The sequence below is a fragment of the Penaeus japonicus genome, unplaced genomic scaffold, assembly GCF_977035675.1.
Source record: "Penaeus japonicus unplaced genomic scaffold, GWHDUDI00000001_assembly GWHDUDI00000001, whole genome shotgun sequence".
NCBI classification, from domain to species: domain Eukaryota; kingdom Metazoa; phylum Arthropoda; class Malacostraca; order Decapoda; family Penaeidae; genus Penaeus; species Penaeus japonicus.
In genome coordinates this window covers 55,088,540-55,104,394 of record NW_028234403.1, presented here as the reverse complement: position 1 = coordinate 55,104,394, position 15,855 = coordinate 55,088,540, and the positions used below count along the sequence as shown (strand labels likewise).

The window sequence follows — 15,855 nt, the reverse complement described above, 5'->3', positions numbered from 1 at the left end:
AAAACACAAGAACATTCTCTGAAAATAACTCACCTCACGGAATTTTTGTAGGTAAATTTTAAGTGGTTCTACGTAGTTTTCAAACCCTAAGGCATTCATGGCCCAGAGAATATCTTCACCATTAATGGTCTTTCTTTTTTCCTGTAAATAAGTGAATGCAATCAATAAATACACCAAATGAAGATACATCAAACATCTAAAATCTACCAACGTGATAAATATAATAATATTACGAAGGCAACAAAATCTATAAGCAAAATTTGAATGCAAAGGAAAAAAATTAATGTCTAGAAGACAAACACATGATCAATTAGCTGTGTCCTTTACAAATCCACTTGAAAGTTTTTACGATCTGTGTGCTGGATACCCTATGGTCTACAATCTCAAGTCCAATTCAGAGACTGCCTTGCTCAGTGCTCTGGCAAAGGCCAACAAACAGTCCCCATTTATCATTAGGCAAAATGACCTTACTTAATGATAAATTTCTAGGGAGGTCTCCTTACTCTTGTCTGATTAGTTAGCCTTTCCTGAGTGCCAACAGGTGAGCAGGCCAAGCCAACCGGCACAAGGAAGGCAGAGAACATACAGACTGCCAACCATACACTTAAAATACAGAATACCACTGATAACGCATCATCACTTTATCTCAAAAGTCAGAGTCAGAAAGAAGCTCGGCCTACCTGATGACAACGGTCTGAGGCTTCACTTGTTACAAAGCTGATGAATTCACTGACGCACTCCTGTACACATTCTCTAGCATCTTTTGCAATCTGGGGACAAGGATAAAATAATTTACAAGCTAATGTTACCTCTTACACTTCTAACCCTGTATCTATATTATGACAATTATCAGGCCAAATATCAACCACACATGAATAACGTCTGTGCATTTATATCCATTACTGTATATATTCCATTATATATTCAGCTTTATTCATGCACCAAGGTTACGGCGAAGAAGAAGAATAACGTACTTTGTTCCCTCCTACCTTGCCAGTCTTTGGGATTCCCTTCTTCATGATACGAGCAACGTTAGCAATGGGCAGGAAGCGGTCTTGTTCGCGGAGGAGGTGGGGGAGGTCTTCCTTGTCTTCGTCGTCGTGTTGGTGTCCGTGGCCGACATGGCCCTCGACCATGTACTGTTCAGAGGAGAGGAAGGAGGCACCGATGTCGTCCCCTTCGGCTGCTTCCATTGTGTCTTCTTATAAACCTTTGCAAAGAGAGAGGTATCTTTATATATGTCTGATGGTCCTTTTTTTTTTTTTTTACTTTAATGTATAACTCCCTACTTTTCCAAGTTAATAACATATTTCCTAATATATGCTACAATAATAATAATAATTCTGTTCTCCAAAATAATAAATTATATGATAATGAAATATGTTTATACATAATTTAATATATATATATATATATATATATATATATATATACATATATATATATATATACATATATATCTTTATGTTTTTATACATATATATATATTCATTTTTATTTATAAATATAAATATAAATATAAGTATACATATATATTCATTTTTATTTATAAATATAAATATAAATATAAGTATAAATATAATATTGATATGTATGTAAGTATTATGCATGCATGTATGTGTGTGTGTGTGTTTCAGGCAATATTCTATCACATATTGGTTAGCATATAAACATGATTATGCCATAATACATAAGGATCCCTATTCCAATAATTCTTTACTTTATCATAAAATGCAGACCATGAAATGCCAAATACAACTGGGCAAACTAAAAATTCAGAATTCCAAAAATAATCAGCTTATAAAGTTTCTAAAGTAACTGTTGATCATTCCTTAAATTCCAATGTTAATAAAAGGAATATGAAATTGTTTTTTTGTATAACTTTCTTCACTATCAAACTGTTAAAAGAATAAAGGCCAAGATTACATCAGGAATAATGTCTCATTATAATGCCTTTTCATTACTATGCACTTCCTTTCAATATCAATAATTAGGAACCTTGTTAGCTTTAAAAAACACTAGATTAAAAGTTGTTGGTCATGTCATTTTCTCGCTGGCTTTTTACTTAATTTAAGCCAAGCTGCATATTACATCAAGTAGTCTACCTAAGTAAGCTCAACAAATCCTTTCATTCAAGAACAAAAGAACAAATGTTAATTTCCAGTGTATCCTATTCGTTTCCCAATTATCATTAGCCACGTTCTCTGTCCAGTTCCAAATCAAGACGAATCCCAAAACGCAAGTGTTTAAAGACTAAGCCATGAACCTTGACTAATATTTACCGAACGTAAGTGTTGAAAGGCAAACGAGGCATCAAATACTGTGAATATTTCTCGGTAGAACACCCTGCCTTTGTCTTGGCAGGATGAGGAACCATTCCCTTGCAACACGACGCAAACACCTCCGCTCGGCCATTGCAAAATGCCTTTTCCATCATTACCAATGCCGAGAACCTCGCTATAGGCCTATATCATCCTCGTAGAAGACCAAGAGGCCTATAGGTTGTCCTCAGGAGGGTGGGGGAAGGGGGAAGGGGGAAGGGGGCCATCCCAGGAGGCATGGCACCGTCCTCGACCCACAAGGACTAATTTTAGGCCACGGGAGAGGAGAGAGAGGAGAGGGGGGAGGGGAGGGGGAAGGGGGAGACAGCATATCCAGAAGACGGCCATTCCTTCTTCCTGGCTTTTTCTCGCCTTCGTTTCCATGAATTTTTGGCGACGCGCCCCTCGGCCCCATCCCCAATCCCCTTCCCTCCCACGCCCGCGAGGAGATCCGATCCATCCCGGCGCCCATCCCTCCCCTAATGGGCGCTGAGTGAAGATTGGCAGATAATTATTGGCGCCAAACATGAAAAGTTACCTGAGATTGGACGAAATAACGGCGACTACAGATTGGTCAGAAGCGGCCACTCACAGCGCGCCGGGCCGTAAACAAACCATCATTGGCCGTTCCCTCTGCCTCCCCGCCTCGCTTGCCTCTCCATTGGTGATTTGCGGATCTCACGCCCGTCCGCCTGTCAACCATGGGCGGCTAGGGATCCCTGGCTACTTACCGGCGTTGCTGAGAGCGCCCGGGGAGGGAAAAGGTGTTTTTCTCGTGAGATTCGCTTCTCGTGGTCTCGCTTGCGGAGGGGAGTCGGCGGGAACGGCGGCGACTTGCAGGACGGTGATTATCGTACATCGTAAGCCGTGCAACCTCGTGTGCGACACCCGGTCCGGGGAGCGAAATATATATATATATTTTTTTTTTTTATTTCTTTCTAAGTTGGTTTTCTTGGTTTGTTCTATCTGTTGAGGTTCTTTTTGTGGGGGTTGGAAGGAATTGTTTAGGTTGAGGGGTTCGGTTGTTTAACTAATAGGGTATTTGTTACTTCTTCTAATTGCCAAAACTAATCAGTTTATCTCAAGAAAAATAGGATCGACAGAGATAACATCCTCATCACAAAACTAAATTCGCAACAGCCATGATTACAATAACCAACACACACCAAAAATACTTTTAAAATAAAAAGTAAAACTAAGTATACGCGAATTCATGCACGACAATACTTAATATTCTTAACGATACAAGGTCGAATACCTTTCCTGGCGTCGAGTGTTCGCTGGGCGGAACAGCCGCTGAGGATGCTCGTGGCTCCTGCAATTGCATTTTCATGATTATTAAAGTTCTTTGCAAGATGATGAGGTTATTTCTTTATCCTGTGTCTTATTCTGCAGGGAAATTAATGTTGTTCTTTCTTTATTTAGGGTCTTATGCTATGAGGACTTTATGGAGTTGCTCTTATTTCGTGCATCATGTTGAAAGACATTTTGCGTAATTAATTCCCTATGTGGCCTATGTTGCAAGGACATTTCCTTATTTCTTTTACATGTGGATGATGTTGCAGGAAACGGATATTACTTCCTTAACTCTGATCTAATGTCGGATATAGAATAATGCCTTATTCTTTTTGCTTGGCTCTCACATTGCAAGTAAATTTGCATAGTTTGTACTTTGTTTTTCATGTTGCAATTTATGTCATTTCTTTTTGCTTCGGTCTCAGGTTGTCGATTCTTTTTTCATGGTTTTCAACTTATAAGGAAAATGCGAGAATTCTTTTAACTGAGGTCACATATATTTTTTTAAATCCATATTTCTATCACATGGCTTTGTGAACAAAAAATGTTTCTTTAATCTGTAAACATATGTATTTTTTTTTTACTATCATATGGATTTTATATTTAATACAATGAGATCATAATGAAAGCATTTTTTGCAATTGCTCTTTACCAACAACAGACAAACATGATGTGCTTCACTTCAAGTTAAAATGAAAAAATATATCAAATACGATGCAGAGATAACACTTAACCCATACCTACTAATGATTTAATAACATTGATTTAACAATTTAATAATAATGACAGTAAGCAAACCATGACATTATTTCCTTCATAAGTATATATGATGTCAAGATACAACTCAAAAAAGCCGAGTTGGATTTTAAAGTATATATAAATATACATTTTTATTTTTCCCTTCTTAATAGTAAAATAATGACTCTATAATAAATATTTGTGTCTGAATTAAGTAGGCTTTAAAAATACAACTTAACTTCTGTTGAAAATCCAGGTTGGAATAAATTGAGCTTTTAAGAAATAAACCAAATCCATTGGGATTAAATACACTTATTAAAAAAACAAAAAAAAAATCCCTATTATTAAAATTAAACCTGCAACAAATTTAAAAAAACAATAATAATAATGACAATAATAACTAATCCAAAAATCTATAAGATTGTTATTATCCACAATATTAAAGCATACAGCATTTAAAAATTAAATAATGCTGTTCCATTTCTTTGCTGCTTCCGTTACCCAAGATAAGCTGGAGATAAACATCTTACTTTATAAAAAAGCAAACTTACTGATATCAAGTTATTGCAAGTCAAGAGTTGTAATTCCCTGGATTAAAATCTAATCCTACAGAAGGATCACAGTTACTTATATTCCTGTAATCATGTGTAATTTCTTTTACTATCATATATTTTATATTTGATACAATGATATCATAATGAAAGCATCTTTTGCAATTGCTCTTTATCAACAACAGACAAACATGATGTGCTTCACTTCATGTTAAATGAGAATTTAATTTCTTATATTAAAATCTATTTCTACAGAGGGATCACAGTTACTTATATTCCTGTAATCATGTGTAATTTCTTTTACTATCATATATTTTATATTTGATACAATGATATAATGAAAGCATCTTTTGCAATTGCTCTTTATCAACAACAGACAAACATGATGTGCTTCACTTCATGTTAAATGAGAAAATATATCAAATACTTTGCTACTTCTGTTACCTAAGAAAAGCAGGAATTAAACATCTTACTTTATAGCAAAGCGAAGTTATTGATATCAAGTTATTGCAAGTCAAGAGTTGTAATTCCCTGGATTAAAATCTATTCCTACAGAAGGATCACAGTTACTTATATTCCCTGAAGACTTTGATTAGGAAAGCTGCATTATTCAAAATTTACATGCAACAGATATATGATAACTTGCAACAGCACAGCAATCAAATTAGTAATACTACTGTAGTTATAAAAATTATAATGATAATAACCATAATAATTATGATAATTATAATAATAATAATGGTAATAATAATAACAATAAACATAATAATAATAAAAATAATAGAAACAAAAATAAAAACATTCTCAATATCATTGGATAAACAAAACCTAAGAAATCAGCACAAATGAAAATTATTGTAGGACTACCAATCATACTGTTACAACCATAAGCAGTAGCAGTAGGAAGGTAGCAGTCATGTTACTACTGTTACTACTGCTATTACTAGTACTATTAATAATGATGACAAGGAAGACTGTAATATCAATACTGATATGAAGTATTTATATATCATGGTTATCCTAAGTCATATCACGATTGTATAGAAAATTTGAATTTAATTTTTTGATTTTCTAATATAAATACAGAACTATTCAACTTTAAAACCTAAAATGACTTATCATCAGCAACATCACTACAGATCCACAAATTATTGGAATAATCATAGTCTAAGTTTTTGATATCACTTAATTGAAATTTCTGGGTAGTAACAGGTCTCGCATATAGTGTTAAAGTAGGTTTTCCAAAATGGCTATATTTTCACTTTCTAAATTTCATTAACCAAATGCGGACGGGTGTCATGACGTACATGACGCTTGGGCTTAGGCCTGACGACGGGTGTCATGACATACATGACGTTTGGGGATATTAGATCATTGTGCTATCTATTTCATTGTGCTATGAGTAAGGAGTGAGTGAGAATGACAATTGCAGTCATAATTACAATAATTACTGTAATATTAACCCTCTCTGGACAGGTGGTACACTACGGGTTCGCTGGGTGACGCCATATGGCGTCGTTTATTTAACTGATTTAGGCCTATGCGTTCGAGAGCCCCGGCATTGTAACATGCAAGGCTGGAATACCCCCGTCGTGACTGGGTTAAGATAACCTAATGTCCAAAACCTAGATGGCACCACTTTCTCCTAGCACCAGCAGGAGAGAGAGCCTTGAATGGCACCCATCTACAGTCTCTAGCAAGCACTATCTTTTGAGAGCAATGACACACAGCAAGTTGACGACCTCTTGCTCTAAAGTACCGCCGATGAAGGATGTGCAGGCAGAACAAGAAGAGGAAGGTTTACTCAAACCATACCCAGTGTCGAAAATGTGCTCCTGTGCCAATTTGGATGCCCTTTACTGTGGCACTCACAGTCACAAGCACAGGTTTCCTTCCTCTTCCCTACCTCTTTATGTTATCTTCATGGTAGGTGGTTATAAGCTTCGTATTCGTTCATGACAGCATAAAATACGAAAAAATAAAGTTGCTTTTTGTCCTACCATAAGACAGAAATACTTCTATCTCACTGAGTATAAAGAAAACAATGAGGTGATATTGATCATATACTACAATTTTTGTCAACTGCAGCATTGATATAGCCTGTCATATGGCACATGTAAGTTTCTAAACACAACAAAACACAACAAAATAAAACACAAAAATGTCTCTAGATTTATAATGACTGACTGAAAGATAGTGGGAAAATTCAATTTATGTTACTTCAAACTGCCTTAATAAAACCCATCCTGGAGACAGGACAAGCGAATCTATCCCCGGTCCGCAAGTGGGAAGAATATTCCACCAGATAATACTCTGAATGTTTCTCTTCAAGGTTATAATGAAAACAAAAACAAAATTGTTGCACAACATAAGGTGCAATCAACTATGGTATTTGCACTCTACAGATTAACCAGCAAAGGTATCAAACAGTTTACTAGTATATGATACTTCACTGAAAAGTTCCTTTCTTAAGATAGGTCAATAACATGGGAAAATTTTCTCATATAGTTATTGTTGGTTTTCTTATAAGACCTCTCAAAAAAAAAAAAAAAATAAAAAAAAAAAAAAAAAAAAAAAAAAAAATATAATATATATATATATATATATATATATATATATATATATATATATATATATATATTTATATATATTAGTATCTACTATTAATTAAATGTATTTCAGTAAATCAGTAAATGAGTGAGAATATATCAACAAAGCAGCAAAGGGATATAAATATATAAATTCATTTCTGTTCATGATTTATTTTGAATAATTTTTCCATAATATTATTCACTGAGCACAAATATATTTTAGGAACAAATATATAACCGTCAATTGTGTAAATAATTTGGAAAGACTATATGTAAATTCTTTCATTTTGCAAATACATATTTCAATTCAACAGACATCATTATTACAGATATTGTGTAGATAATATCATTATTTACCTTTAAATTCCATCCAATAATCAAACATGCTGCGGAATATCAAACATACGAGTGTTCGCCATACTGATACTGAGAAAGATCTGCGGCATCTACCTCACAGTATTCAAGTGGCTCTTGTTTAATCCTCTTTACATTAATCTCATCGCCATTCACTTCAATTTCTACTTCTATGGCTTGGTCGGAGGCATCCACAGCACTGTCCCTTGTCACCGACAAAACAATTGGCTGCAATTCTTGATTGCTTTTGATGAGCTGTCCCTTGCTGCCCATCTCTAGGTTGGGCACAGTTCCACCAGAGAAACTCTTCGATAATACTGGAGTCTCGCCTTCTTTTTGCTTTATAGGGTATTTTCTAGGTCTCCCGGGCCTTCTTTTCTGTATTACTTCTGCACTCTTTTCAGTCTGTGGAAGCATCAACTTAGGGGAAGACCCTTTAAAGGAAGTTGGAAGAAGTTGCACGTTAGCACCACTTAAGAGAGGAAGCATTAAATTAATTTGACTTTCTGGTTCATTTTTGGAAGGAGGCACTTTCCGGTCTATTAGCGTTTTTCTGTGTTTTCCTAACTGGAGTCTTCTTGCTTGTGGTCCCATTTTTCCAGAAGACAGTGTACTTTCTGGTTCTTGCTTGATAAGCAAACCCTGACCTTGGCTGTATACAGTTTCTGGATTATGATTTAAATCAAAATTATCACCATTCTCCCAGCACTCTATTAACTTGTTAATGACAGATACACGTTCCCAAAAGACGTTGGTTTCCCAGCTGTTCATGAGAGTCACTATCTTTGTTTTCACCTCATTTATCACTTTGGTCTTCCACTTTGGCTGAGAGAATTGTTCATCTTCAAAATTCTGAACAAAGTGTTGCTGTTGGCACTGTTTATAGTCCTGGAGATCATGGTCACACGCAACCACTTCCAACTCGGTAAACTCCCCTTCCCTCTCCACGGTCGCCTCCTCCCCTATCTCATGTTCAATAACATGTCTCTCCTCTTCCTCAACATGCTTCTCTTCCTTCGACTGAGAGATGGCCTTTACATTATGCTTGATGACACAGTGCGGTTGCATCTGGAGCATCTTCAGCCTGGCTCGTATATTCTTGGCATCTTGGAGTGTGATGGGCCTGTGGAAATGTTCTTGTAGGAACTGCTGTAAGGATCTGCTGCTAGGCATCAAATCAATCACGTGTGCCACTTGCCTGAGTTCGCTATTACTGATTCTTCGGTTGATGGCATAGTAGGGTGCCATCTCATTGCTCACTTCGTGGTTGTGCTGCATGATGACCTGAGATATGAATAGCGCCCCTCGGTTGTACGCCAGTGATAAAACACATCCGCATCCACAGGGGAGATACCTGCAACGTTATAAAATAAATATAGTTGATATGAGAGAGACAGGGAGACAGAGGATTTGATAGTGACCATGGATGGATTTAAGTGCCATTTAAGGCTTCCTTTTCCTATGTCGGCACATTTACATCACCTGTATCTAACGGGTTGATATTCTCGAATAATGTCACATCAAAATCTTTATGTAAAGTTGTAGCTCACTGGTTATACAAAATATTGTAGCATCAACCATTATTTGTAGCTTAATCAAAGGAAGAGTAGAGTTAAGAGAAGAGTTAGCCCATAGGTTGTGGAATTTTGTTATTACTTATTCAAATAAAGATATCACACAGATATGAGTTACAGAAAACATCACTTTTGCTCAGTAACAATGGCACATCACAATGTTTTAAAGCTAAATGGAAAACTGCCACACTGAGTACATGATAATAACCTCTTTGACATGAAAGTTATACCTCTAAATATTAACACATATAGATAGACCAGTATTTATTTTTTTCATAAAATATTTTTAAAAATATGTAGTATAAAATTAAATGATGACAATGACCAATCTTTAAAATCTGACAATGACAACAATCTTTAAAATTGCACAAAAATACTGAGAACTTTATCAACAAAGAAGCAGCTGCCACATATATGACTAAACTATGCTTATCTATATGTCCTATAAGAAACTTGAAGAGATGGCATTGGTTCAACCCTCCTAACTTCGTAATACTAAAATTTTCTAGATTCTGTCAATGAGAAATTCTCCGGTTTCAAAACTTCTGTAATCTTTCAGTTTTTCAAAGTGTTCCCCAGATTCTACATACAATTACATCCTCCAAAACCACTTCTGGGAGGTTTCAGTATAGGTCACTTCAGGTCAGTGTATGATGCCAGAATAACGTCTGGGTTCTGAAACTCCTTCAATGAAACGTTTTTGGCCATAGGGAACATAAAGTCACAAGGGACCAGGTCTGGATTGTAGGGAGAAGGGCTTATGCCTCTCAGCTTTCGTTACTTCCTAAAGGCCCACTTTTAGGTGAGTACTGTATGTAGAGAGATAGTCCATGTAGAGGTGCTGTTGTTCCTAAGCCAAGACAAATATTTGTAAGAGAGTGGAATGATTGTGTGTTGATTCTGAAGTTGAACAGAGTTGAAGTGGCTATGCATGTAAGAGAATGAGCACACCATCACTTTTCCCACACTCATGGCTTTCTTGCAGAGATGGGTCTGGAAATGCCCACTCAGCAGATTCCTGCAAGATTTCAGGGTGTTGATATTGATAAATCCAGGTTTCAACACATTAACAATGCCGTGCACATCTCTATGAGCCCCTCCATTTAACCTGATTGTTCTTACATCTGGCTATGAATTTAGCAAACCATTGGCAGATGTAAGGGTAGATTGATGGTCTATAAAAGCCAGTTGGTTACAGAAAATTATTGCTCGGAAATCCTGCTTGGTGGGCTCTGACTGTTCAGGTGCATAAGCTTCACCCTAGCTACCTATAAGTGCTCATCTACAAAATCATTTGCTCTGGGCTTCGGAGAATAGCAAACTGACCGTGTAACACTGAAACACCTAACCACTCCAGCCACTGATGCTTGGAAACTGATTTCTAACACTTGTCTACACAATTAGTTATTAGGGAAGGTGGCTGAGATTTTTTTTTTATCAGCGTCGAGGTATGGGGACGAACCATGTCGCTGAGGAATAGACTGTGGGAGGAGAGTCTACACAGTCAGTTTTGAGGAACAGCTTTGGTGGCATCCTACCAATCTATGCTCGTGTAAAGATCCTCGATTCTTTACCACTATGCTCCATCCCCATGGCTTAACACTGATCCGAAAAATGCATGACCACTATATATATGCCAAATGATCATGTAGACAAGCCTTAAGGATTAATGTCTGAATGTGTTTAGCAACTGAGCTAAAATTATAAATATCTATTACTGCTAAAATTATAAACATCTATTACTGCTAAAATTATAAACATCTATTACAGCTAAAATTATAAACATCTATTACTGCTAAAAATATAAAAATCTATAACTGCTAAAATTATAAACATCTATTACTGCCAGGAGTGCAAGAATAATTTTGTTTTTTACATGATTCCTCATGTTTACATCAGGAAATTTTCAGACCCATTCCTGTACCTTCCAATCTAACCTATTTGATGTCTAGGGAATGCCACTTTGAAGAAAGAAGAAAAAAGTAGGTCTCAACCATAAAACTAACCTCTGCTTAGTGCGGATGCCCTGGCCAGTGACTTTGGGCTGGCCATAGTGAACGCAGCAATACTTGATGGAAACAAACTTGAAACGTGTTGGGATGAAGTGCTTCTTCCGCCTGGAGTTTTCGTAGGCTACACTGCACGACGACTTGACTCGGAACACAGAGCCAGTCTCTTCCTTGAATTTGTTGAATAGCTTCTCAAATTCTGTAAAGAGAAATTTGGGTGTGATATTTGCTTCTGACTGATGTATTTTGTTATCATTCAAGTTTTCAAAGATTCAAAGGTCACAAACTGCCAAATCTAAGGGGTTGTACCCACACTACAGTGTGTATATATACAACTACAGTGTGTGTATGTGTGTGTGTGTGTGTGTGTGTGTGTGTGTGTGTGTGTGTGTGTGTGTGTGTGTGTGTGTGTGTGTGTGTGTGTGTGTGTGTGGTGTGTGTGTGTGGTGTGTGTGTGTGTGTGTGTGTGTGTGTGTGTGTGTGTGTGTGTGTGTGTGTGTGTGTGTGTGTGTGTGTGTGTGTGTGTGTGTGTGTGTGTGTGTGTGTGTGTGTGTGTGTGTGTGTGTGTGTGTGTGTGTGTGTGTGTGTGTGTGTGTATATATATATATATATATATATATATATATATATATATATATATATATATATATATATATATATATATATATATATTTATGTCCTACACCCCTCTACACCCACATGAAACTGAATTAGCCTAGCCTTCCACTCTGTGCTCATCGCAGGGACAGCAGTCAGTATCTGACAACAACACAGACTTTCCTCATGTTCTGAGCCAGGCGCAAACGCAGGCCATTTGAGTTACCACTGAACTAGTCACATGCTAAAACAAAGTGTACCGTTAATCAAGGTAGAGAATATACTAATGAAACATGAGATTACTATAAATCAAAGCATTCTATTAAAAAAAAATAATCCTAAGTATAGTTGCTGCTAACGGGATGTAAACACATACAAAAAGTCTTGTTCTTGATGAGGCATGGGCTAAATGAATAAAAACTTGAATAGTGAATATTGCTGCAAGCTCCTAAGGAACCTTTCAAAAGAGGATCTTTTCTCTTAATGCCATTAGGGGAAAACATCATGAAACTTGCCCATCTACCATCTACTAAATCAACTAGAGTGGTCGAGGTTTGAGTCCTCATCAGGGAGAATAGTTATGCATCTATGGCAATGAATTATTCCATTTCGTGTCAAAATCAACAGGCATTTTGACCAACAATTGGCAGCAGTAGTTATAGAGTAATGATCCTGTTCTAACATAATTAAGGAGAGAAAACAACCTGTTATCTCAAGGGCTATTCAGTATTAACCCCTAGAGGATGTGCTTAATGTGCCTAGGAAATTTAATGTCATAATTAAGATTTTGAGTTAATATAAGTGATCATTTAGTACATTTCTGTATTAGATCATAAGACAGCTTGTCCTTTCAGGGTTAAAATTAGAAATGACAAACTACATATTCATATGAAATTTTGCTTGTGATCTGAGCAAAGAGAAGAAGTATACCACAATTTTCACAAAATACAAAATGCATGAATCTAAAATCTCTTTCTGGTAATTGTTGAACCCAGGTGTGTCCAATGACTAAGCATGAAATCTCTCCTGGTCTGATGTGTCTCTCAGAGTACTTTTCATGTAAAATGGGTGATAGTAGTGTTTTACTTGTTTACATTATTTTCATAAGTGAAGAAAAATGTGTCTATACAAATGGAACTCCTAAAGTATATACATATATAGCGATGTAAGACGTATGTTTTGAGGGAGAGATCATGTGATAGGACGTTATCCTGCGGGAGCGAAATATTCCTATGGTGTGATATCATGTCATCCGGAACCAATCGGTTACACCCCATGAGTGATGTGACCTCCATGCCTTTAGCATTCCAGCCAAAACCAACAAAGCTCCATCAAATATATTCCAAGCCTGGACTGGTTCCTTACTCGACTATAGACTGTCAATGAGACCTAATATCTTTATCTTGCCAGAATATGTGGGGTGGAGCTTTGTTGTCCTTAGCCAGAGACTACAGTAATCACTGAAGTCACGGCAGGCATTGTTGGTTTATTGATCTATTTTTTTATTACTAACATGGTAAAATTTTCTTCTCTTTCTTGCTATTTTCCTTTAAGTTTTGATTACATATTATATATACACACTAAATACATCATGGCAATATTTCTTAACATACCTAATTGTCAATACAAAAATCAGGAAGCAAGTCCCTGGAACTGAATATGGGATTTACCAGAACTTAAATCCTTTTTCAAAATGTAAGAAAAATTCAAAACTTGTATCTTATGTCATCAGCAACAAATGCTTGATTTCAATTAAACACTAATTACCACATTAACCAACACAATTAGCAATAGAAAATAATCTGTCAGAAAGTGATGGTAGCCTATGATTACTGTGCATGACCTAACCAATGGTTAAAGCTTTGCATGCAATGACCAAAGCAAGCCACTCAGTGAGCCACACTCTTTGCTTCGGCTTAAACCATTATTAATAATTTAGAACGTATTCACAATTTTAGGGCATTCTGTTTACAAATCAATAAATATAAACTTGGTATTCTAATAAAAAGAAGGAACATCATACGGCCACCTGAACCAAAAATCAAAGGTTGAGCATCAACTTCTGCATCTGAAGAATCTTTCCATACTAGTCTATCATGTATATTCTGGCAAGGTAGGAGCTTCTAAGCCACCATTGCAATTTGCAACCAGTAAATTTCTATAATAGGTCCATGTCATCACAAGGAATCTAGTGGTGCCATACTTGGTATCAATGGATTCTTTGAGATGTCTCGTGTGCAATTATAGTCGTTTTGGTTAGCTCTAACCATCAATTGCAATGATACTAGACCCAATACGTGGAGAAGGCATGAAGTACCCCAAGGAAACTCTGACGTAGAAAGTGAACAACCCATCGAAATTGGTATCGATATCCAAGCTCTGCCGTGGATAAAGACGCAACCAACCCTCTAGGCACGACACAATATTTTTCTGGTAGTTTTCGTTGTGCTTTGTACAGTTTCGCTATTCATTTCCATCGGAAACCTTTCGCGGAAGAAAAGGGTTTTATGGTGTTGCGTCAAAATCAAAGGAACGTCATGCCAAAAGGTTTGTTTTTTTCGCTACGGGTGGTTACAATTGCCAAAAATCTAAAAGCAACGAGCCCAAAGCTAGCCATAAGCGAACGTCAATTCAGAACAGAGCCGGCTCGTCTTCAGACAAAAAAATCAATCCCAACTACATACTAAAAATCCCCCCCCCCCAAACCCTCCCTCAACCTAAAAGAAAAAAAAAAAAAAGATAAAGCGAAAACCCAAATCATCCAGACCTTGAAAGCTCCCGAAACTATTCACATTAAAGATCCTATTGAAGTCCTCGGCGAGATCCACGACGCAAGACTCGAGTCCTTCTTCAGCCGAGGGAGTCTCCGTCTCGACCACCACCTCTTCTCCTCCTCCTCCTCCCTCTCCCTCTCCTATCTCATCTTCTTCTTCTACCTCTTCCTCTTCTTCTTCTACCTCTTCTTCCTCTCCTCCTTCGCCCTCCACCACCCACGGTTCCTCAAGCACTTCCTCCAACCTACTGTCCTTGCTGTACACCACACGGGGCGGCGGCGGCGGCGGCAAGAGGAGAGCTCGAGCCTCATTCCTGGGGCCAAGCGAGGAAGAGGAAGAGGAGGAGATAGAAGAGGAGGAGAAAGAGGAAGAAGAGAAAGACGAAGACGAAGTGTCACGGCCATGTTTTGTTTTGACTTCGCCATTAGCTTCACCGTGAGGACACTCGCCTGCCTCTTGGGTGATGGGCGGCGCTGACACTCGCCTGCCGCCTCTTTTGGTCCCGTTCATCCTCATAAAGGGATGAGAAAATATTGCATGGCCGTGGCAAGGCTTGTGGTGTGTGTGTACGGGGTGGGAAGTGCGAACTCTCGATCTCTCGATTTTCCGGATAAGTTTCACCGTTCGCACGTTGTAAACAATGTCGGGGGTACCAACCGTGCGGGAGGCAGGGGTACCAACCTCAAACCACTGACAGTTCACATACTGTATACTCACACTTATTCATATGATTCACTTAAGCTTACACCTAAACTTACACATACACATATAATTCACTCACACTTACTCATATAATTCACTTAAACTTACACCTAAACTTTTACATATACACATATAATTCACTCATACTTACTCATATAATACACTTAAACTTACACCTAAACTTACACATACACATACAATACACTCATACTTACTCATACTGTACACTTAAACTTACACCTAAACTTTTACACATACAATACACTTGCACTTACTCATACAATACACTTAAATTTACACCTAATCTTACACATACACATACAATACACTTTCACACTTACTCATACA

At 37.2% G+C, this 15,855-nt stretch overlaps 2 protein-coding genes across 8 annotated transcripts in view; both read right to left on the bottom strand.

The window, feature by feature from the left end:
* The window catches only part of Nf-YB (nuclear factor Y-box B), a 4,823-nt gene extending 1,634 nt beyond the window's left edge, over positions 1-3,189 (bottom strand). The window contains exons 1-4 of one of the 7 annotated variants that reach the window (XM_043011742.2): positions 3,053-3,189; positions 975-1,210; positions 681-770; positions 34-141 (exon numbers count right to left, since the gene is read on the bottom strand). In XM_043011742.2, coding sequence (XP_042867676.1) covers positions 34-141; positions 681-770; positions 975-1,193 — 417 coding nt within the window. In that variant the 5' untranslated portion in view covers positions 1,194-1,210; positions 3,053-3,189. Of the gene's footprint in view, positions 1-33; positions 142-680; positions 771-974; positions 1,211-2,282; positions 2,813-2,859 lie in introns of those variants that run through there. The other 6 variants (XM_043011746.2, XM_043011743.2, XM_043011747.2 and 3 more) reach the window with 6 other exon arrangements.
* A 4,463-nt stretch (positions 3,190-7,652) lies between these two features.
* Positions 7,653-15,459, bottom strand: LOC122250366 (uncharacterized). Its single transcript, XM_043011748.2, has 3 exons — positions 14,799-15,459; positions 11,432-11,633; positions 7,653-9,205 (listed from the first exon to the last, which is right to left on the bottom strand). The coding sequence occupies exons 1-3, from the start codon at positions 15,319-15,321 to the stop codon at positions 7,894-7,896; spliced, it is 2,037 nt and encodes a 678-aa protein (XP_042867682.2). The 5' UTR covers positions 15,322-15,459; the 3' UTR covers positions 7,653-7,893.
* Positions 15,460-15,855: the final 396 nt, after the last annotated feature.

What these genes read in the sequence shown, in the direction of transcription:
- LOC122250366 (XM_043011748.2), bottom strand. Translation starts at nt 15,321, where the DNA reads ATGAGGATGAACGGGACCAAAAGAGGCGGCAGGCGAGTGTCAGCGCCG. An exon ending in TAGTTTCGGGAGCTTTCAAG is followed by an intron (nt 11,634 to 14,798) that starts GTCTGGATGATT and finishes TTCTCTTTACAG; the next exon opens with AATTTGAGAAGCTATTCAAC. An exon ending in GGCATCCGCACTAAGCAGAG is followed by an intron (nt 9,206 to 11,431) that starts GTTAGTTTTATG and finishes ATAACGTTGCAG; the next exon opens with GTATCTCCCCTGTGGATGCG.